Genomic DNA, 23,968 nt, shown 5'->3' with positions numbered 1-23,968 from the left:
CTGTCTTGCAGTTTGAAGATCCTCGCTGCTTTTTTTCAATTTCCGAGGTTATCAAGCCTCGATTATTTATTCAATAGACAGTACTAACATACAAGAGTCCGCTCTCAATTTTTCCTTCTGGCGCTGTTGGCAACTTTGCGCGGCCTGACGCAGCGGTGACGGGAGGGCGCTCGCGAGTCGAAAAAATGAGTTCTCGCGAGCGGCGGCGCGAAAATGGCGAGAAATCTATCCAAACCTACCAAAAAAGCCTAAGTAACGAGAAATTTGCTTATATTGCGAAAAAGAGACTGTCAAGAAAGAGAGCTCCAAAGAAAATATTTCGAAGTTGGATTGAATCAACGAAGAGTCAGAAAGAGTGTCGTGGCGAGAAGATTTTTGATAAAGGAACTTGCGTTTTTTCGCGAAGAAAAAGGGATATTTCGAACGCCTAGAATAGAAGAAGGCGGAAATAAAGAATATTGAAATGGTAATGTTTAAGGGTTTAGTAGGGCTCGGCCTTGCTGCCGTTGGGGCCGCTTTTGATTTCAGGAATGGATACGAAAATCTGATTTTCGAACAATTTTTTGTTCATCAATTATTCTAGGTTTTTTATATCAGATGCTTTGCTATTTAGTTCAATTTTCCGGCAATCGAAATATTTTAATTAACTAAAAAACTTTTAGTTGGGTTTTTCGATTCAAAATTAAGGGTGTCAATTCCGCTGTACTTTAAATTTAAGGATGCTCATTTATGACTAATAAAAATTAAAGACTCGATTGAATAATTGTCTTCGTTGAATAGGATTCTAAAAAATGGCGCTTATCCGCGCTAGAAATCTCCTCAGCCCTTGTCCAACAAAGTTATTTTCTTTTGGGTCCACGTTAGTGGATTAGACATTTTTCTGTATTTTTACGCAGCGTTTTTATCAGCGGCTCCTGATAATGCTCCTCTGACAATGTCAAAATACTCCCAAAAACGTTTCTCTCTGTGTCCATGCGACGCTGATAAGACAAAAGAGGGACGCTGCTAGAGGTTCCATCAAAATTAGGAAAGAAGGGATTGAGATTTAGAGCGTAAAAGCAAGGATTTCGGAGAAAATTCGGTTTTATCGCGACGCTTGGCGAGCTAATTCCTCGTGCATTTCTCGACTTCGCTCTTTTTTATCTTGCGCAATGGAAATTGAAAATGGCATTGCTTGACTTTTGATTCCAAAGAATAAAGTTCCAAAAAAACAACCGAAAAAATTCAGATTTTTCTGAAAAAGTTTCTTGTTTTAGTCATCTACCAGAAATCTACAAAGAAAGAAGAATTTTTTTCTGAAATCTGATTGGAATATCGGCTAAATGCGGACATCTGATTGGTCAAAAATGTCATCAGAATTTTGGGCAGAGTTTTTCTTTGCTAGAATAGTTAAAACTTCTTCTTCCATCGATCACGTTTAAAAGTTGACAGTATCAAAGAATTGAATGTCCAATCGGTCAATTATTGCGCCATTTTCAGCAATTCGTCGCGTAATCAAACCGCAAAGTCTTTATCACACGATGAAGGACGTTATTTGCCTCTGATAGTGGCAATTTGTCGCCTTTTCTATTACGCGAATTCGAGATGTTGACAGCGGTCAGAATCAAGCCAAAATACGAAAACAACATCTGTCACTTTTTTGCGAAAACTCGTTTTTTTCGTCACTCATCACGTTGAAGTCTTCAAAAAGCGAATGTCCTGACATCGAGTTAGACATCGCTTCAAATATAGACCGTCTTTTTCGATGGTTTTTTATTCTTGCAAAATAATTTAATTAGGTCTCTAAAATTTACGAGAGAAAATGAAATTTCACGGATTCAAAATTAGAACTTTATATTTCGTTTTCTTTTGTCTTTTCTTTTCCTAGAGGCGAATCTTTGAAGATAAAATTACATAAAATTTGATTAAAATAATTTTCATAATTTATTTTTCAACCCCTTTTCGCGACAAGATCGCACTTGAAAATTTGAAAATCCAAATTTATTTTGAAAATATTTATTTTTCCTTATTCTCTTCGTTTATCAACAACTCGAAGATGATCTAACTTCGTGGGTTCGTCTAACATCTCAATTTGGAAAGTCTTGCGGCGAATGTAAAGCTTTGAAATTTGCTTTTTCTTGCTTCTAATTCCACAAATTTGATGGGAAATGAAGGGATCTTGTGAACTTGTTTTTTGCCTTCTTCGACATAAAATTCCGACCACTTTATATTTCGAATTTTGAGAAAGAAAAATATGAATTTTCGAAAATTTACCAATAAAAATTTAAAGAAAAAATAACATCTAGTTGCCTCGGAGCTTGGAACAAGTGTCTATTTTTGAATTAATAATACAGTTATATTTTTAAAAGCTTTCTTCCCCCGGAAGTACCCATGTTCCGCCAATTTTTCCTGTTTTGCCAACATTAGCACGTTATGCCTAAATCAAGTTATCCTTAATTTGGTTCATTCGACACCATTTTATTATTTTTCTTTCGGTCGCCTCGTTCCGTCAAATTTAGGTTTGGGGCGTCGAGTGACGCAACTTTCGTCGGTTTTCCTGTTTGACAAACGAGCCCTTCTCACGGCCGCCTTTTCACGAAATTGAACTCATCACGTTTGAAATGCAAAAATAATGATTATGCTCAAATGAGGAGTAATGAGCGACAAATTGAGGCAGAAGTGGCGCATTTGTTCCCGAAATTGATTCCTAGGAGAACAAGTTATACAATTGCCATAATAGACGGATCTTGATAATGAGCGAATGGATTTGAAAAAAGCCCTGACTCAGGTTTTCTACACAGGTTGCCGAGACCAGCTTTGGTATTCTCGGAAAGAGAATCGCATTATTTCTTTTGTCTTTTGACTAAATAAGGGGGTCTCTATGAAACTTCCTGGAGAAAAGCTGAGAAAAGCATGTCTGCAACGAAAATAAGGGTTTCACGTCACAGAGACACCGTTGCGTGCCAATTTTATCGGACAGTAATTGTTATGAAAGCCGTTTTTTTGTGCCAAAAACGTGAGGTGGCATAATGCCTCGAAATATTGGATCAGCCGGGCTAATGGAGATGTCTCGGCTACTAAGTACGAGGTTCAAATATTTATCCTCCCCCTCGTGGTGCGACAAAGTGCGTTTTTGTTATTACAAGCTCGATTTCAATCTTCAATTTTGTGAGATGGAAATTGGGTCAAAAATGGAAAGAAGTCTGTCCAAATTTTTGGACGAACAATTTTTTCGTTTATTTTTGGCCATATGTTCCATTTTAGAGCAATTGTCTTTGTTAGAAGTTTCTAAAAGATCTTGCGAACAGAAAAACAGGCTTTCATAACATTTTTTATCGCCTTGCTCATTATTACCAGGCGATGATGGCGGTTTAATCCGCGAAATAGTGCGGTTCTGATACCATGGTGCACCTGATATGGGGACCATAAACCGCGCTAATCCGTTGTTGAAGTTAGATTCGCGCGGTGGATAACACGTTCCACTCGGGTTATAGAGTCACGTGAGCTCACAGTTTCGCTGTTTAGGGAGTTAGGAGCAGATTAAATAAAAGCTCTTTTGACTTGGCTAAACTTGCTTTTTAAAAGTTAACCCTTTAAGGAGGTAGATATCAAGAATCGTCATTTTCTGTCAGACTTTTCTCCCAAAGTTAAAATAGTAACACCCTTATTTTATTTTGGAAACAAAAACTTTAGACCTTTTTTTATTTCCTATGGAAGCCGAAATTTCGAATTTCAAAGAAAATTTTAACAAAATTTTTCGTCAAAGATCGCTAACTTTCCTAAAATGGTCATTTTGGCGACAATCGGAGGTGCCAGATTTGCATTATAGCACCTCGAAAGCTCAAGAAATCTAAATTTTTGGCTTCCATAGGAAACAGATAACTGCCTGAAATAAATATTGAGCAGAAAAAATAAGGGGGTCACTATGTTAAAAATTTGAGAAATCACTGACAGCAAATCCGATTCTTGATATCTACCCCCTTAAAGCAAAAACGTACCAAAAAGAACAGTTACTTTTGAAATCCCCTTAATCTGCTTTCTATTTGACTGTATTATAGAGGATTACTATCATTTGGTGTAAAATTATCTGAACTTAAAATTTTTCGAAAAACGTCTCGATACCCTTAAGAATTTTGAGGAGATAGGGCCGTTTAAAAGAATGCAAACGAATCAATTTTGAACAATTTTCGTATCTATGTAAAAGTGTGGAACAGCGCTCGATTGAAGTGCCGCGAATTGGAACTGACGTGAATGTCACGTGTGGCGGAAAAGAAATCGCAATCACCGTCTCGCCGCAGTACATCCAGAGGAATTCAATGTGGCTCCGCGATGGCTCCTTTCTCAGGCACTTGTTTAACAAAACCAGTATTCTCCGAAAATGATTAAAAAAACCAAAAGTACATAAAAGCTCAATATGAGAAAACCTCAAACAAAACTGGAATACTTTCATTAACCCATGCGCGTTAACCAACCAATATTTTGGCAATCAAGCAAAAAAGCTCGCTTTTTAGGTAGAATTTTAGTCAAGATATAATTAAAAAATAACAAATGAATACAAACCGAGTTTTGCCAAAAAAATGGTCAAGTTACGCGCATGGGTTAAAAATTCAAAAAGACCAACAAATCTCCATGCCTCTCGCCACGACCTCTTTCTGACCTGGACTCTCTTTCTGACACAGACACTCTCAAAGCAAGAATCCTAAGAGCTCCTCCAAAAAATGCAATTTCCGTGAAAGGGTCACTCTTCCAGCGCGGGTCGGGCGCATATTTGTGAACCGCGAATTCCCTAATTTGCTGTCACGAGAGAACAACAAAAGCGCTGGAAGCGTGGGAAAGGGTAGGGGTAGATTTGAAGCTCTTCTAAGGGCGTTAGCTTGAGCCTCATTAGCATATAATTTTCGGTGAAGGGTTGAAATGACTTTTTAGGGTTGTTAGTTGGTTTTGTTCTTAGACGCGTGAAAGTTCATTTTTCTTCTTTTCTAAAAATATTATTTCATTTTTTTTTGATAATCAGAAATACTTGCAATAAGACCCAAATTTCTTTTTCTGGAATTCGAAATAATACCATAATAATAAAACATCCAACACTCTAAGTTGAAGTGGGCCGGAATCTTAAAATTCTTAACCCGCAGCCGTCTGACGGCACCACGTGGGTTAATAACCGGAGCGGTTTATTTGGGCAACTCTGGTTGCGGTGACCAGTTGTGGCTTCATCAAGGTTTGATATCTTCTAACAATTCTTGCTTTTTTCTTATCGAGCTGATGGAACTTTTCGATTCAACTCAACTTTAGGTTTTTATTTCACGTAAGTACAAAATAAATCTTTTTCACTTGGAATCAACGACGATATTTTCTGCCCACGTGGCCGAGTAGGATAATTAGTAATTACAACCAGTAGAAAAGTTATTATCAGGGAACAGAAAAGATATAGAAACAAGACATGAAGATAAGGATTATTCTCACTCGCATGGATAACGCGAGTCAAAGTCCTTCAATTACGAGGAGTGACTTCCTGAGTGACAGCGCAGACATCCGACCGCATCGGCTTTCTCCCATGTGGTCTGGGGATTTTGTAATGGTCGTGTGCTTAACAATGAAGCGATCTATAATTATCCACCGTTTTGGCTAGTTTAACCCAACTAAGTCGACTCCTCAATTTTACAGTTAGGGGTTTGCTATTTGGATTTTATGGGATCTTCTCAATTGTTTTATTTTGTTTTAAAATTTTTATGGGTTCTTAAATAAAATCCATTGCAAATTTAGTTGACCTCTCGGCATAATTCTTTAGCATAAAAGTCTAAATTGAAAGGAACAACTCAGATTAAATTTAATACTAAGGGTCTGAGCCCGCATTTTCACCAAGCTGTGGCCTCTCAATTCATTAATTGTTTCAAACAATTTCGCGCATTTTTACGTCCTTTTTTTCTTTTCTAAAATTTTCGTCTCTTTTCTGTAAAGTGAGTCGCTTTCCACGAAAGTTAAACCAGTCTACTTCCTTATCGATTTACTTAATCTTCAAATTGCCGAACTCGAGTTTGAAAAGCGCTGATTTTGAACTTTGAATTTAGTCTTTTTCAAAATCCTGTAATTTTCGCGCTGCCGGTGATTTGAGCAAGAGAGATCGTCAGTTGATTGCCTAATTGAGCCACGAGTCAGCGGCGAAAGCTGGCACAAGTGTGTTGCTCTTCCAATCTCTCAGATTTGTCGCATTTCGAGCGTCATCAGACTTGGGTGGAAAAACACACTTGCCAGGCTGGCCACATTCAATTCATCCTTACTGAAGCTTAATTTGTTTGTTCAGTGATGCGCCACCTGCCAGTTGTTAAACGAGATAAAGGAATGGTTCCAGAAGAAGCCAAAATGCAAAATGTCTAAAAATGCTAAACACGCTTCTTATATAGATTGGGACAGTTACCCCCAATAAACCCGTAGTCGTGTTATGAGTAAACCGCCCCTTGTAAGATCTTCCGCGGTAGGAGATTATCAAGGGCCGCTCCCCTATTCCTCCACCTCCTCCGAAAAGGTTCTATTCGGCGCGGTATACATAGCCTGGGAATGTCCGTTCATTTTTCTTCATCTAATTAATAGCACTCCTCCGAAGCCAGCCTCTTTCCGGATAGATGCGGTCAAGAGTTTTCGCCGCCACCAAAATTTTCGACTAACTTGACTAGCCGAAACATGTAGCGTCGTGAAAATCAGTTTTCGCTGTTTTTTTCGGAAATCGCTACAAATTCTATTTATAATGCTTGAATACGGTGCTGCTCATTTTTGGAGGAGCTGTGATTTTGAGGCGAGCACAAGAGGCTAATTTTTTGTTCTTATTATTATTGTCACGTTTTCAATACACGAGATAGCTGTAATTTTCTTTCCTTTTCCAAATCAGCTAATTGTCCAATTTGTGAGTGTGTTTTCTCGGAGCGATTTTTGCGCAGCACGTGACGCCCATCTAGAACCATAATGAAGTTTGAATGACCCCGAGTGCGGCGGCGAAAAGGACGACGATGGCAACGTTGTCCTCAAGATTAGGGACGACTTTACAAAGTGCAACATGTTGGTGGAAGAAGTTACAGGTAAATTACCTCCGCCAAACATCATCTGATACCGTAGTCACGCGCAATTTCAATTTTATCTAAATTTTGCGAGCCAGGGTCAACCTCGACAGCCTGTGTAGAAAATCTGAGTCAGGGTCTAAAACATTTTTAATGAAAAGCCACGTTAGGCTTTTTTTGATAGATTGCTCAGCTTAGGTCGCGGTTCAATTATCACTTCTTCCCTGATTTTCACCTGTCAGAACTTTTAATGAAATTTCTAAACCCTTCTCCTTCAGGAATCAACGGGAAAAACGAGACGTACGTAAGCGACTACAAGTTTACCAACGTGTTGAAGCACGACGCGTCGGAAAGGTAAGAGTCGCTCTCCGCTCTTGTCGGACATGGCTCGGGTCATGTGACAGGTGACTGACACACTTTATAGCGCCGCGATTGCTCGAGAACTGGATCTGCTCGAATTCAACTGTGTCTACCCAACCGAGCAGATCACTTCCAATTACATGCAGCCATGGATCAAGTAAGTTGATTTTTCAAATCCACGAAGAAAAAATAAGCAAAAAAATGAAAATTCTTATTTTGAAAATTGTCATAAGCCGGTCATAGCTCGTCAGAAAAGCCGTATCCGGAGAGAGGATTCAAAAGAACTTAGCTTTTGAGCCTCATCCGGATCGTCAAAGAAGTTCATTTCTAAAACCAATTTTTTCTTCCATTCTAAAAAAGAAAATGATGAGTTGGATATTTCGTCTTTTTTCATAAAATTCCTCATGATTTGCAAATTACATCGCTTTTCCTCGAAAGCCTCAACCTCGGCAGTGACACATTTTGGGGCGCGATTACCGTCGCCCTCACCGCGCGCGTGGGTTCTGGCATTTTGGAATGATTTCGAATTTGAAAATTGCGATGATTTTTCTAAAATGCAAATTGCTCGGCAACTCGGGTAGGCACTGCTGATCTGAGCCGACACCTGAGCTCAGGAATTCCAACAGCGCTTACCGCGTGAGAGTTGATGTAACCGCGCCCAGCCGGAACGTTCTAAGCGGCTGGAGTTACTGTAATTGGACCGCTCTGTTGGAACAACTCGTTTTCAACGAATTTTAACAGTTTTTTCAAGGCCCCCACTAAGGTTTTTTACATAGTAAACGGCTATTTTTTCGACTTCCTGCTTTGGTTTTCGGCTAAAAATATCATTATCGTAATTATAGAGTTTCTCACGTAAAAGGCTGTTTATTTCGAGATCAAACACGGGCACGGCAGATTTAATCCAAAATCCCTCCTGGAGACAAAATCAAATTCCAAAACGCATGAAAAAGAAACGGAAAGGTGCAAATATTTAAAAATATTCCGCCCCGACGAAAGATTTGAAAGCCACGTAGCGAGTGAAAATTGAATTGAAAAAAGTGAACCGGGTCTTTGAAGAGCGAGCGATTTTGATTTTGCTCGAACCGGTCCAGAAAACGCCATCTGACAGGCAACGCTAATTAGACCAAAGATAGACGAGTGAACAAAAGGCTAGGCTAAGATAATTGGGCGCGGCAATTTTACTCAACTTCTAGCTAAAATTTGGACATTTTCTAAAATTCTAACTGATTTTCAAAAGTTGATAAATACAGTTAATATTTCATATCACTCATTTTTTATCAGTAAAGTTAGTTGAGTAAAACTTGAAAAAATATTCCGAGATGCAAATTCTCACCCTGGCGATTATCTCACGTGACCCGACTGACGAGGCGTTGCAAATTGGCCAAATCCGGGCAGTACGTAAACTAGTGTGATAAGGATCGTGATATGAGTTTACCGGAGATTAGAAGCGGCTCCATTCAACAGTCCCCTCCACCTTTTCTTATTGACTCACACACCTGCTCCTAGGCTAACTTTACACGTACTCCTGCTTTCATAATGCAGATATAGCTTCTGAAAATACGAGCGTGAAGGCAAAATAACGATCTTGTCATTTTCAAGTTGAAAGTGGAAAACTCTCTTTTGAGGGGTTTCTCTCCAATGAAGATCACTTCATGGAATTCATGGAATTGTTCTACCCTCGTAATTCTAACCTTTTTCTATCAGTGCTCTTGATATTACGCGTGCGAGTATATAGAGATGTGACAGTTCAAGTAGCAGCTCTTGAAATTTCAATATGAAAGATAGAGAGCGCGGAATCTCAAAATTTAATTTATCCTCAATTTTTTACCTTTCGTCACGTGCGACGCCGCATCATCTCGGCCGAATCCGGAATTCGCGAAAAAATTGAATTTGGAAAAAATTAAAACTATTTCGTCATTGTATTCGAAACAGGTGCACCACGTAACAGCTTTATACAACAGTGCTGCTTCTAAATCGAAAAGGAAGTAGACTTGGCGAAGAATTATTCGAATAAGGCGCGGCTCTTCTTTTTCGATTTTCATTTTAGAAGTGGGTTTAGCAGGATTTTATGCTCACAGAATCTTTTCATTCGGAAAATGAAAAATTAATCGCTTATGGAGAGGTTCCTTTATCGAAAATAAGTGATAATTTTGACAAAAATGCTAGTCGAATATTAGACCAATCAGATGCCCGAATTCGGTTGTCGGGCCAATCAGATTTCAGAAAAAAAAATTTGGGAAAATTCGAATTATTAGTCGCATCTTTTGCCGATTTTAGCCGCCAATTTTTTTTTTTTTGCAAAAAAAATTAAATCTGGTAACTGTCACTATTTTTGTTCCCGCAAGAACAACGCATTTCGCTTGTCGTTTGAAAGGGACTAGTGTAATCAGCTCACATTAAGTCAAATACGTTATGTGAACCACGGATAAGCCCGAGTTTTTTGCTCACTACAGCAAGTTTAGAAATTTCTGCTTATAGCACTCTGAGAAGAATTAGTTTTTCTGCTTATTGCTTTTAATTTTTTATGAAATTTTTTGATAATCAATTGCGCCATTTGCTCTAAATATTCGAGTCTCGATTCTAATTCCTGGCGGAAGCGACTTTAATGACTGGGTTTTTGAGATATTTTCTCCGTTTCAAGGAAAATTAAACTCTCCTCGCGAAGAGCAAATCCTTAGGGCCTCGAGAGGGCTTCTAATGAGCGCGCCGCATCAGAAGCGGCTTCTGCAGAAGGGCACCGTGGTCGTGTTTCTTTACCATCACCGGTAATTCCTCAACAGACTTTTTCTAGAGAGCCTTTTATTTTAGGCTTTTGGGAAAAGGTCTTTCTCGCCATTACTTCCTCTCAGAAGCACCTTTTATCAGACCTTTAATCTATTGTTTATTCTAGCAGGACCCTGACTCAGGTTTTCTACACAGGGCCCGGCGACCAAAATCACTCTTATGTTTTTTAAAATATTGGCGAAGCCGCTTCTCGGCTTCGTTTTCAAAAAAGCCGCTACGCGGCTTTTCATTCTAGCTCTTCAAAGCCTGACTCAGGTTTTCTGCACAGGTTGCCAAACACTGTGTCAGTCTTGATGATCGCGACGAAAAAAGACCGGACTTACTCCGTGTCTAAAAATAAGTAAAAAAAAAACAAAAGGAAGAAACAAATCGCCCTCTCAGCGAAAATTCAGGAGGAAGAATCTTTGTCCACGGATTTGTACGGAAGCCACTTAGGCCAACAAAAAACGTCTCGTTAGAAAAACAAGGGCTGTTGCGCGAAAATGCGTTTCTGACATTAATGGCCGTTTGCGACGCAACGTAACAATCTACTTCTAGCTAAGCGTCCCTTATTAGTGAACAACAAAATTGAGCTCAACAATTTGTGCTCAAAAATCGTCACCTGGTCAGGTGACATGTTCCGATCGAGAATGAAAGTTGTAATAGGCACGTCAGCGGGAGATAAATATGCAATACAGCTGCCAGTTTTAAAATTAAGCAAGGGAAGGGAAAATAAATTGAACCTCTCGAAGGCTTCGAGTCGAAGCTTGTAGAAAAATTTTAATTAAAATAATTTTTTAATTTAAATAATTTTCGCAAAATTGAGTCATTTTAGATTTTTAAGGCATTCGAAAAAATTTTGAACTGCCACTAAAACTTTGAATTTTATCTCTTTTTATTTTGATTTTTGGGAAGTTTTCTTGAACTTTTGACGAGTTCAATCTTCAGTGTAAAACAACATTTGCAGATTTGCGCGTATCAAGATGACCCTAGCAGCTTCTCAAAGATCTTGTTCCTCTAATCTCCCTTACGCGAAAGTCAAGTTCGTTTAGTGAATTCTTCAACCTGTCCATTTTCTCAAATCTTACATCCATCCTTGATCAAGAACACGATCTTCCACGCCGTTTAAAAAGCCGCTGATTAGTCGCTCTCCTTCTTGTCTTTTTTAATTTCTTTCCATTTTCGGATTAGCGCGAACATGACCCTTTCTATCAGACGCGAGACAGGGGATCACGTGAGATGTTCTTGGCGGAAATGGGAAATGGGCCGCCGCCCGCCGCCAAAACCACTTGGGAAGTTTTGGCTAGCTTATGTAACTGCCAGCGCAGCCTCTGTTTAGAAATGCCCAGCTTACCTTTTCATATCCGGCATACCAGCAGGGGAGAGGATATTCAATTCCTTATCACAGGGGATTTTTTATCTGCGGGCCCTTAATTGCAGATGCCACTTCCAGAAAGAGGGAGGCTAAACTGGATGGCAAGCCTTAGAAAGTTTTTATGGTTTTGAATTTTTACGGTAAAAAAATCGAATAATAACTAAAAATAGAAGTATATTTTTTACATCATTTCAGCTGACTTGAAGATATGTATCATTTTCTAATTACAGTTTTCTATTTTATATACTCAAGATATGAAGAAATCATGTAATTGGATATCCTCTCTCCTGCTTAATTTGATAATAACTTGCACTGGCGCCGAATTTGATAACGCTGGCGGTCTCTAACTGATACTGATAAAAGCATTATCGGCAGGAAAAATGTAACGACGAAGCCATTTGCTATGGCGAATTTTCATTTTTGAGGTGGACTCATATTCTCGTTCTAAAGTGAAACGGCGAAAGAACGTGTTTGATTTTTTTTTGCTTGCTTTACATTTTTCAGTGTGTTTGAAACCCTTTATCTTTGTGAAAAAAAGAGGACAAAGTCACGTGTTTCCGTTAGGAAAGACTTCAAGGTCATCGGTTTTCTCTGAGTACAACCGAGTGAAAACATGTGATAACAAAGCCTCCACTTGTAGCAATACTTATTATACACTTATTACCGGTTCTTTGTTGTGTTCAGTAAGAGTAGTACCAATTCAATTTACTTTGCCAGAGTTACGAAGACCATGCAATTTTCAATTCAACGACGCAATTTTTGACGCATTGTAAATTTTTCTTTCAATTGAAGCGGAACTAAGCCCAGCCCAATTTTCACGAGAAGGGAACTGGCTAATAAAGGCCGCTTCTTCTAAAACTGGCTAAATTATAAGTTGGTGCACACAAACAAACTTTGGCGGAGCCTTTTGACGGGGCAAAGTTGGCTTCCGAAATCGCGTACACAGATTACTTACGTCAACGGGTTAAAAGACCAAAATGCAAAGCGCAATTTCTAAACGGCTAAATTATTACATAAGACAAACTTCAAGTCTCAAAGCGGATTCAGTAATCACGAGCGAGGGTCGGAATTAGCCGATTTAGCAAACGGCCCTAGAAAATCAAGACTTTCCTATCTCGGCTTTATGATTTCGAAGCCACTTAAAAATCATCTTTGGCCGTCTAAAGCGCTCCAGATCTAGTCTAACCTCACGTTGCCATTTCGGAAATCCATTTTAAGTGCCAAAACAGTTGACAAGCATTATCCACGAGGGTTGAACCGATAAGCACCGGCCACAGCCTCCCCTGTCACGAGAATAAACGGCTTATGACAAATAATTCCCTTAAATCAACTAATTTAATCAACGACCCCGATTTCCCTTTCTTTCGTTATTTATTTTTCTTTTTCAGAACTCAAGCGCTGCGAACAAAAGTACGAAACTTGAAAGGAGACATGCGACTGTTCAAGAACGAAAACTACACTGATTTCTACACTGCCCCTCCTGTCCTCGCTCTCGATGATGTGCTCTACGTCGAAGTCAACCTGGAAAGGCCACTTATCACCGATATTGCCAAGAATGTAAGTCTTCATTAAGCTAAGCACTTGTCCGTTGAAGTAGCCAATTCGCAAACTATAATAGAAGGCGAGGGATGAAATGAGAGGGGATTTTGGGCACTCGAGCTTAATGTATTTCTACATTCGCTAAGAAAGAGGAAGTCCTTAAAGCTAAGGCTCTCTACTCACTCTTTTTGCTGCCTACAGCTCTTGTAGCGGACTCTAACTTACGGATAAATGCATAAATTACAGTCAGACGGAGAGAACTTCAACTTATTCCGTTTAACATTTATTCCCCAGTTAATAGACTGACACCCTTATTTATGGGATAAGGCAGCTTAGAATTCGACTTGAACAGATTCCATTACATAATGGCTTGGTAGGATTTGTCTCCCGAATCGAAAATGTGCAGTTGGGTATCATTTTGGACTTTTGAAATTTAACGGCGGAGCTGTAATCCCATTACTTTCCGGAGCCTTGCGGGTGCGCCTTTTACATCAGACACGTCGGTAGAACACATGAACCAAGTAATTCTTATCTGGCTCAGCTCATGTTCAATTAACCCTTTTCTGGGTCGTGGGGAGGAGGGCGGAACATTTTAAAGGTGTTTGAAGGGAAAATATAAAGATTTTTTCGAACACAAAATTGTTTTTCAAAATATTAAAAGAAGAAGTTTTATCGAAAAAAGATTATTTATTAGAGAACTTTTGCCTTGTGAGAGAAAGAATGACCACTTTTTTCTTTATATTTTCTAAAATTGTAGCGCACGTAGCAAGTAGGAAGCTCGATAAACCGTGCAATTTGGCATCGGAATTTCGATTTGAGCATTTTTGGCATCAAGAATTGATCCTCTCCTTCTCTCATGGGCGGCCGGTTTTCGGTTCCAGCCCGGAACAACTGCTTGGAATTTGGACATGCCTCGGCCAGATACAGAAAATGTCACGTGAAGGGCCTTAGAAATCGTCTTGGCCCGGAACAGGTGGATGTTTTAAATGAGCGGTGTGATGATGTTGTGAGCCGGTTCTAATGCCGGATGCTCCGAAAACCTCGCGTAGAACCATCTTGTGGTCGTTTAAAAAAAGCACATCGGAAAAACTCGACTGACGCGGGAGAGAGCTTATCGGGCTGGGCTCTGACCCCAAATCTTAGTAATCCTGGTCCATTTATATTTCCCGTAAATTGCCATAAGAAGGCTTAATCTTCATAAAAAAACCATTATAAGGGGCGGTTGCGGGAATTTTTTTTTTTATTTTGATGAAAGATTTAAAATGAGATAGTGCATCAAAAAGCTTGGAAGTCTTTCGTTTTGAGAAATGAGAAAGCGATAAAAACATTATTGCTTAAAAATCTTCATTCGATTTGAAAACAAATTCGATAAGACACCCTTGGAATTATTCCTCAACACTTGATACACGATTAAATCATGTCCCTTCTTCGCCATCTTCGCCTTATCATATTCCGCTGCCCTTCCCAAAAAATATTGGAGAGCGAGAAAGGAACATAACTTTTATTGAACAAACGCCAAGGTTTCATCCCCCGACGTTGCTTGTGCGATTATTATCTAAGATCGTCGGCAGCGTTCGTTACAAGGGGATTTCCGCGTCTTTCGGAAGTTCCCAGTTTTCGCAAATTTGCGTGGCGCGTCCCAATGCTTTCTCCAGCTACCGTTATGGAAGTTTCGAAGTGATAAGGTTTCGCTTTTCGTTATTTCGTATAGTTTTGGGGAAAACGTGACTTTTTAGCAGAAAAAGTAAAAGGGAGTGCCGCGAGTATTTGAACGGATTAGTGGATTAGGTTAAATAGTTTTTATTTAACCTTAGCCGGCCAAAATGTCATTTCTGACCCTACCGGCCAAATGCACCATGAGTGGTGCATCACCTGCTTATATTCTTGAAAAATTGAACTCAAATTCTATTACGTACGTCTTTGGGTTTGTTTTTGGGTTCTTGGTTAGTGTTCGGGTTTGGTTCTTAGTTTGGGTTTGGGTTTGGGTGCGGATTAAGGTTTGGGTTTAAGCATCAGGTTAAGTCTTCCAATTCGAAAAGGGAGACTATTCGGCGAATTTTTCGGCGAAAAATACTGCCTACCGGCCAAAAGCACCATCAGTGGTGTCGGCGCCATTGTAGCAATGCACCATACATGGTGCATGCAGTCATTCTCAAAATAAGCCTATTTCCGAACCCTAACCCTAACCAAGGGTAGTCAAAAGGTAACCTAAGGGTAGCTTATCGATAAATAGCCCTACAGTTTCTTCCGTTTTTCGAAACTCAAAATCACTTCGGTGGGAGACCCAATTCTTTGACCCCTGTTCCATAGATGGTGCACCCTGGCCGGCTAAGGTTAATGAGGTTACAGATTTTGTTCTTCTGCCGTTTTGTGGTTCAATCCGCGTTTTTTCGGTGTTTGAAAAAAGTTCAATCAGCTTTTTTTCTATTTTAGAAACTGAGATTCACTCTCTTTACTGATATTAGCAGCCCTTGATGTGAACCACTTTCAGATTTCTTCTAGCTCTCACGATAGTCGAGATCACAAGGAGCGACAGTGAAACCCTTAGGAACTTCTTGAGTTCGCAAGTGACCACCGCTTGACCACGTGAATAAAAACTCATTTCTCCTTTCTACGGTAGCTCAAATTTTTGTAGGCTAAGCCTTTTGAAAGTGCTAAAACGAGTACTTCAAGGGGCAAGGGTATTGTAGCTCAATTGTTATTAGTTAATATTGCAGTAACTTAAAAGGCAGGCTGAAATTTATTTTATTTTTAGTCCGAACTGGTGGTTGTTATGGAGAAGTGCTGGGGTACTCCAGTGGCCGATCGGGACAACACGATGCGATACTACATGATTCAGGTAAGATTCCGTTGCTGAATGTATAATGTCAAGACAGCGCGATGTTTACATGTAATAAATCTACAACCCTTCTTCTAGGATGCCTGCCCCGTCGCCGGCGATACATCGTTGAAAGTGCACTCCAACGGCGTTTCTCTCCAAGGCCGATTCGATTTGAAAATGTTCAAATTCATCGGCGACGACCTCAACGACGTCTGGCTCCATTGCTCCGTCCGTGCCTGCGAAGCTACCAACGCTGAAGATTGTGTTCCCCAATGCGGCCAAAATGGAAACCGAAGACGACGATCCACCGGAAGCAACAATTCCAAAGGACTTAACTACGTGTCACTCGAAGCCGTGCTGCTGGCCGATCTACCTATCCAGGATCGTGGTTTTAGAAGAGAGCGTTCAACCACGCAACGATATTAATTTCATTTTGCGAGGAAGGCTCCAAGAAGCCGCGCTTCTGAAAGCCCTCACAAAATTGGCTTTAAGTTTTGCCGCCTAGTAGCTTCTCACCAGCCAAGGTTTTTTAATCGCAATCTAATTTAGTCTCTAGAAAAATGATTGATACCGAGGAGACTCGCAATCATGATGGATATAAGCCGAAAATGATCGTCTAAGGTGCTAGTATCTGCGCTAGATATGATTTTGTAGCTTTGAGTTATGTTTATTTGAACATATCTGTTTTCTTGAGTGAGAAAGTCGACCCCTCCAGTTTTGTGTTTAGCTCTCTATGGGTCGTGATTATTTCGTCACCCTTGTTTGGGGTCGCGCCTTAGCATTAGAACATGGGTAACCCTGGTCACCAAATTGTGTGTTTGTGGCTTTTTCGTAAAGTTACCAGTTACTAGTCACTGACACAGACGAAAAATATAAATATTTGGAGCGCGTTTATGAACCCTGCTCAAAGGAAACCTGGCATTTTTTGCGGTAAGGAGGTCTACAAATTGTAGCTTCCTGTTGAATTAGGAATTAAGGCCGACCGTAGAGTTATTTACCACGTTTTACATTTTCCAAGGAGCAGGGAAACCACAATAAAACATTGCTTTCAAACCATTTCTAAGCGACTCCAGGAGCATACCGAAGAATTCGAAATCCTCGACAGAATCATCATCTCAAAAGGAAGCGTTACTGTACTCACACGTAAGTACACTGGTTCCTGTTTTCTTTTCGAGAAAGAACGGAATAAGGGAGTAGGGGTCGAAATGATAGCGCATTAGCATAGAGCGAGAGCTGATTATTTAGACGTATTTCCGTCCATTTTTCAAATTGACTCAAGTTTCACCAAAGTTGAAACGAAAAAGCGAACCAAGGTGTTTTCCGGTATTAACAGAGTGAAACCCTTAATCATTTTTTCACGCGAAAAAAAGAAGAAAAACGTGACTGCTTCTTTTACTCAATCGTTTATTGCATCTGCTATTCCATCTATCATTTTCACGCTCCTTTTCTCAAGAAAAGAGCAGTGTTCTATCATCATTTTACAAAGAAAAAAAACAAGTTCTGCGTCTCAGTAACTCCGTGAAGAAAATGAATGCGATGGCGAATGTTGCGGGTGTCAAAAAGGAAAATGCTGGAAAGGTTGCGTCGGGGCGTTCTTTTGGAATAAGGCACGGATAAATCACTGAAGTTTTTACGCTCCATTCAGAAAATCATTTTGGAAAGTGAATCATTGTAAAACTCTTCGAATTCGATTAGTTTATTAGTATTCACCGCTCGCTAAGAAACTCGTGTCGTTTATGCGCCGCGTAATTAGATTCGTAAAAGCGTCAAAAACCACTTCCAACTGTGTCTTTTTGTAAAAGAAAACCCAAGCTCGAATTCCAGGGCTCTATCTCCCGCGCTCGATTCACTTCCTCGAGCAGCTGAAGCACTTCTAAGGCTATCGACCGGTTGGTTATCACGCCAGTCCCTCACCTTAGCACGTTATCGCCCGCTCAACCCATTCCGGGGCGCGCTTAGACTGAATTTATCCTATCACTAACATTTGAAAATTGAGAACAGAAGAGTTCCAACGACCTTTTGCCATTTTCTGATTATTCAAGATACAGTTTTGAATTCTTTAAACACGATGGCGGTTTCAAGTAGAATACCTCGAAACATCGGAAAAATACTTTCGATGAATTCGATTTTACAACGTCTACTACCGTAATTTTAACCGATGATCACGTTGTTCGGATTGCGTTTTGAACTCCTTGGAGCTCAGAATGTCATTTCGAGTTTAACCCCCCGCCGTAACTTTATCCCTCGTCGATTGTGCCCGGCTTATTTGTACTAACATTCGGCTCAAGCTCGATCAACTAGAGAAAAACTGTACTTTTACGAATGCAGTCATAAGTTCCACTTAAAACAGTTACGTAATCCAGTCGGGGGTTGAATGGGCTGAGACGCTAGAAAAAATGATTTGAGCCACGTAGCGCTCTACATCTGGATTAACACGGCCCCTCAATGTCCACTTTTCGCGGTGTAAAGTGCCGTGCGGCCAATTCGCCGATAAAATATGAAATTTGGAGTGAGCGCCGTGGATTATGGGTAAAGTGCGGATCAGCACGATAAATAGATCCAGCTGCGACTGGAGAGGAGGAGATAAAGAAGTGACGCTAGTAGGGGAGAAAGGGATGAAATTAAGCGCTTCTGGGAGATTTACGTTTACGTAACTTGCTTGTTCCAGGTTGAAAACGCTTTTACGAATTTTACGGAGCTGATCTTTCGATTTTTCGGAAAATTTAGTTTTCCAGCGCATCTTGTTCCAAATATGTACTTTTCAACTGCGAGCTTAGGAGGTAGCGGTTATCAGCGTAAGGAGATCAGACAGCTGTAAGCTTGCGTGTACCTACAAAAAGATTCTAACGGAGGTTTTCTCGGTTGAGCGTCTGCACGAATATTTCGAGAAAGTTCTATTTCTAAACCTCTCGTCTAATTTTAAGGGGGTATAACTGTAAAAGCAAGATCAGATCTATTTTCAAAATGAAAAACGTGAGCTGGAAAATGTATCTTCTTACTTAGAGAAGAGAGTGTATGTTTACCCACTAGAATTGACGCGAGTGTAAGCAGCTCTAGTATTTTTTGCGGGGCTCTTGAGCTTATCAGTGATTTATCTGGTGCAAAAAGTGGGCAGAGGATCCAGTGTGCAAATCTAACGAGTTTTGCGCCACTTCGAGCTCATCCACTTGGTGGGAGACCGAAGAGTGCGAAAAACACAGATTTGGGGTCGATCTTCTTATTCTCTAACTTCAAAAGAAATCGCTCTTTTGGTGTATTTAAAGTTAATTTGGCACAATTTGAAAAAGGGCATTCAAGTTCTGACAAAACAATTAAGGCTGTATTCAAAATTTGAGATTAATTTTTGAATTTTGAGATCGACCCCGGAGATCTAGCGACTGTAGCAAAGCCTGGGACTGTTCGAAATTCTGCTCAGTTTTTGGGAAGCCGTAGATAACCCAGCTCATCCCGACTTGAGGATGTTGTTGCCTCTCGTGAACACTGAAAACGCGCTCTTTCCTTAATCCCTTTCCAAATACTCAACGACCCTCCTTGCTCAAAAAAACAACCGTACATTCATTTCATTCACAGTCTCAAGAATCTCAATATTCGCCCGTATAACCAAAACTATTCCTCCTCTGATGTTCTGATTTCGTTTTATTATTCCCGATCGGAGCATTTTTGCGGCCCAGCGGGTGGCCATGCCGTTAAAACCTTTTTTTTTTTGTTCCAAAAAGCAAATTCTTGCAAAATCAGTTTGCATTTTGGCGGGAAAGTGTTGTCGTTGGCATCCGCAGGGTCGAATAAATTTTAACAATCATTAACATCATTCTGGATTCAACTTTCTTGAGCAACTTCTTTTTCCACTTTTTCTTGAATAAAAACTTTGGTCGTCAAAAAAATCTAACAGAAAAAAATCAAAAAAAGAAATCCACAAATTTCACTCTGATGACATCACCCTCTCAATTACTCAAGTCCCAAAACTGGTTCCTACAGAACACAAATCCGACAGGCAGTCATATTTTACGTCAGCCGAGTATATCTCCCAACCGCGGTTGCAACATTTTTTCCGAGCTGCCGCACAGGAAGAGCTTATGCTCCTTGAAATCCCCTAATCTCTGATAACTCCGTTCATTTCTCGAAAACAGCTCACGATAAAATTTCAAGTCACTAACCGTTTCTTTCTTTTTAGCCGGAACAGTTTCCTTCAATGTCATGCTATGCGTCGTCGCACTGATCTCCATCCTCGCCGTGGTCTTTTCAATCACGTGCTTGATCGCACGAAGAAAACGGGACATGATGAAGGAGAGGGTTAAAATCTACGTTAGACCTTGCGAGAGTAAATCTGGGTCGCTCGGTCATTCCGACTCCTTTTAAATATTTTAACCCTCAAAGGCGCTCACCGAATCCTCTAACTTCTCTTCTCAGGATCTCTACTAAGCTTGGAATTCAAGCTCACTGTACATTTTTATAATGGTCTTTCTATGGTAAAATGATCATTTTCTTTCAATGCTCAACTCCTCCTAATCGTTCTTTTCAACCATGTTTCAGCCGAGAACTCAGCTCTTCATAAAAACCAACCGCTAGAAGTAGTCAACCTTTGCTTTGGAAAATCGACTTCTACAAAACCAAAAATCATCTATTTTTGTAAAAAAATCATAAATCTCGGCCATTTTCGGATGAGCGCGCGGGCTCCAACGTGACCATAAATTACTAGTATGCGTTTTACGTATTTTTCGGATCCCAAGCGTTTCTTCTTTCAGCGGCCTGTTTGTATATATAACCATAATATCTGAAAATATTCACATCGAACCCATCATAAACATGAGTCAAAAACGAAGAAATCGAAAAATGTCATTTCGTGATGGAAAAAAGAATCTCAAAAGAAGCTCAAAGTACGCCAGAAGTAAAAAAAATAACATGCGATTTCCAAAAAGTATAAAATGAAGAAATCAGCACTCGTTTTTTTTACTGTTTTCAAAAAGTTCAAAGTTAATAAATTCACAACTGTACAATTCAAAGAAGTGGCTCTTTAAGACGTCTAACCGTTAGAAGCATGCTTTATCGGATAAAGTTCTTTATGGAATTTGCGTCAGAGTTGAAGGAATCGAAATCAGATCGTGAGCTGTCAATTATTTCGCCGCGTAAATTAAATCTATCGCCGTCAAGGCGGCATTTCTTCTGCGAAACTTCTTTCTTGCGGGAATCGTTACTCCACTGCGTTGCCATTTCTCGGGAATGCAAGGGGTACAAATTAAGGAGAAGAAAAAGGGGACGTGCTTGAAAGTTCTTTGAGGTCTGGAGCCGGGATTCGCGGTCGAGGAAAAATGCAATCATCGGAATTTTCTCTCTCCAAACACGTAAGGAGCATTTCCAGCAGTGAATTTGAGCAATAACTTCAGCGTCAATTTTGATGCTCAGAAGATGGAGATGACCTCTCCGGTCAGAGCAACAGTAAATTTGAAATAAGGGTCTCTCGGACAAATTCCTGTGGTTAGACATCGGCGGCCGCTTTTTTTCACGATTTCCACTTTTTTGAACATGGAAGGAGGGGACCTTTTTGGCCAATGGCCACAAGGGCTCGTTCGCCGCCCGAACAAGGCGCACCTGCCCGCGCCAGAAGTCCCTTGTGAGCTACAATTTGCAAAACGGAGTATTACACACCGTTTCTCGCCGTTTGATCTCTTTCGTCAGAATTTTTAGCGCCTGTTTTAATTCATTCGTCTTTTTTTTAGAATCGCAGCTGCTTTGTCACTGAAATTTTTTGAGTAAACAATTTTTTCGGAAATTTTATTTTGCGGCGGGCCGTTAGACTTCCCCACCTGATACGATTTCATGCTCGTGATCTCACAAGAGCTTCTACATAAGCCGGAAATTCTCATCAATGGACGCTTTGATAAAGCCCCGGATTCGGAATTTCCAGCGACGTGTAGATTCAATCCCAAGATTTAAAATCATCAGAAGAACAGGAAATTCTATTTCAAGCAAAAATTAATTTCAGAATACTTATTTTACCATCCAAAACCTAAAACATCATTTTTTGCGTTGGGCTAGAATGCAATCAAGTGTCATTATAAGAGCAACACGTTATTTATTTTTGGGAGTTGTTCTAAAGCAATATCTTCCTTCTTTGCATGTTTTCTCCCGTGTCCGTGGCGCATTTGCGCTTTGTCGTGAAAGAAATGTGACAAGCGGCGGCGATTTCTTTCCAATTCTCGCGCGTGCATTTTTGAGAAAGCCCAGTTAACACTGCCCTTGATGAGGAAGAATAGTTTCACGCATTCCAATCGCTTCTAAACGCCTCCTGCTGTACCGTAAAACGCCCTGACGTAAAAATCAAGGATTATCCTGAGCGACGCCTTTGATCCAATTGATGCTGCTAAATTCACACGCACCGGGCCTAGCCAAATTGCCTGTTTTGAACTTAGAGCTAGAACGAAGCTGAAAAGTGTGTGTTAGATAAAAACGGTTATTGGTGTGCTAATTCGCTGCCGGTATCGGTTCTATTTTAAGGGCGCTACCGGATGATCCACTTTCTAAAGAAAGAAGGCGCATTCGCTGATAAGACCTTATTCTTATCGGTGGGTAGTTATACAACGACCTCTGCGTGAGACCTCTCAAGAGATAAGAGGGAGGAAGTCATTTCCCACGTCGCCAGTTCTTCCACACGTGATCAGGTGATCGCTTCCATCCCTAGAAGGATCAAATTCAAAACAACACCCGACGCAGGCATAATCGCACTGATAGAAACTCTTTTTGGAATAGCTTCTATTTCTTCGGAAAAAGAGGGTTTTCGCCTTTGATGAAAGATTAACAGATAAAATTTGAGAAAGTTTTAATGGATACAGTAAACTTGTCCAACCTTCGAACGCGCAGTCGAGTGTACTTCCTAAAAGCAAAATTCCAGCGCCAGAAATATTCGAAAAAAATCTGTTCACGCACATTTAGGAGCAAATAGCCGAACACGGATCGAGAAACACGTTTCCCGCGGTCGAGTGTTATCAAATCGAAGATCACCTTAGAGATCATCTGAGACCACTTCAGAGCGCTCTAATTAAGGAGACTCCATTTAGAACTCCGATTCTAGCGCGGATCCTTAAAATCTGAAAAACGGGAGGTTGTTATCAAATATCTCCAGTGAACGAGATAAATCCGGTTTTCTGTCTTTCGCGAAATTTGTTTGGTAAGAAAAGTGAAATAAGCCGATAAAGTTGACGCAAAAATTGTTGCTAGAAGTAGCCAGTTTCCTCCGCGGGGAGTGAAGATAAGAGTGTTTACCTTGTCACACCTGCTTCACTCGAGGGAAGAGACTTTTTTGTACTGTTTTAAAGAAAGGGCTAAACAAATAGATAATGTACTTAGCAGCTCTTTAGATGGAGAAAAAAAAACGCTAAGAGCGGGGAAACTTGTCGATAAAAATTCAGATCCTGAGCCTAAGATTGTTAATTTCCAAAAAAAGCTGAAAGAGAAAAATTTTTAGTTTTGCGAAATTCTGTATTTTAAACAATTTTCTTGAGACATGAAAACAAGCGCGTACTCTTATCACTCTCCCTTATCGCTTCCCTCGCGTTAATTTCCAATATGAACGTCGTCTTTTTTTTAATTTACGAATTGCCCTTGAGAAGTGGTCGATAAAACACGAGCAAGAGGGGGAACAAAAGACTTCGGATGGCTTCAGTGAGATAACACTTGAGAAATACTAGCGCCGATGCACCGTAATGAGCGTCACTTGCGACCTCGATCCAGCAAAAAGTGGACAAAAGGTCGCCGTCTCACACCTGAGCCTTCCAGTTCAGTAAATCGCCGCTTCTTGAGCTTAAGAATTTGCAAATTATTTTCTGTACATTTTTAAGTATTGGTATCCCTTTGCAACTTGAAAATGAGCAAATCTGCTGAACGAAGCTATTTCTGAAGAAAGCTTCTATCTCCCTTTGAAGAGTGCTAAGACGCGCGAACCGGTTGATAGAACAGTTTGTGTATGCACCTGTCAGATAGTCGGGACCACTTCTAATAGTAGTAAACCTCGGGAGTGATTTTCCAAGCGCGCGGAAGCACCACTGCCCAAAAGTGATCAGCTCAGCTTGACAGATTACTCGAAGAGCC

At 40.3% G+C, this 23,968-nt stretch overlaps 1 protein-coding gene across 2 annotated transcripts; it reads left to right on the top strand.

Moving 5' to 3' along the window:
• Positions 1 to 237: 237 nt before the first annotated feature.
• On the top strand, positions 238 to 16,327 carry LOC145696372 (uromodulin-like). 2 transcript variants are annotated; one of them, XM_081773393.1, is made up of 8 exons: positions 238 to 528; positions 4,184 to 4,324; positions 6,943 to 7,049; positions 7,307 to 7,382; positions 7,453 to 7,545; positions 12,915 to 13,083; positions 15,821 to 15,904; positions 15,983 to 16,327. In XM_081773393.1, exons 1-8 carry the CDS (start codon positions 464 to 466, stop codon positions 16,310 to 16,312), a joined length of 1,065 nt encoding a protein of 354 aa, XP_081629519.1. In that variant the 5' UTR covers positions 238 to 463; the 3' UTR covers positions 16,313 to 16,327. The 2 variants fall into 2 exon arrangements, with proteins under 2 accessions (XP_081629519.1, XP_081629521.1); XM_081773395.1 differs by lacking the exons at positions 238 to 528; positions 4,184 to 4,324 and adding an exon at positions 6,281 to 6,316.
• Positions 16,328 to 23,968: the final 7,641 nt, after the last annotated feature.

The sequence above is a fragment of the Oikopleura dioica genome, chromosome 2 (assembly GCF_907165135.1).
Source record: "Oikopleura dioica chromosome 2, OKI2018_I68_1.0, whole genome shotgun sequence".
In the NCBI taxonomy this organism is placed as follows: Eukaryota; Metazoa; Chordata; class Appendicularia; order Copelata; family Oikopleuridae; genus Oikopleura; species Oikopleura dioica.
The sequence above is the reverse complement of the archived record's forward strand: the minus strand, read 5'-3'. Positions and strand labels throughout refer to the sequence as shown.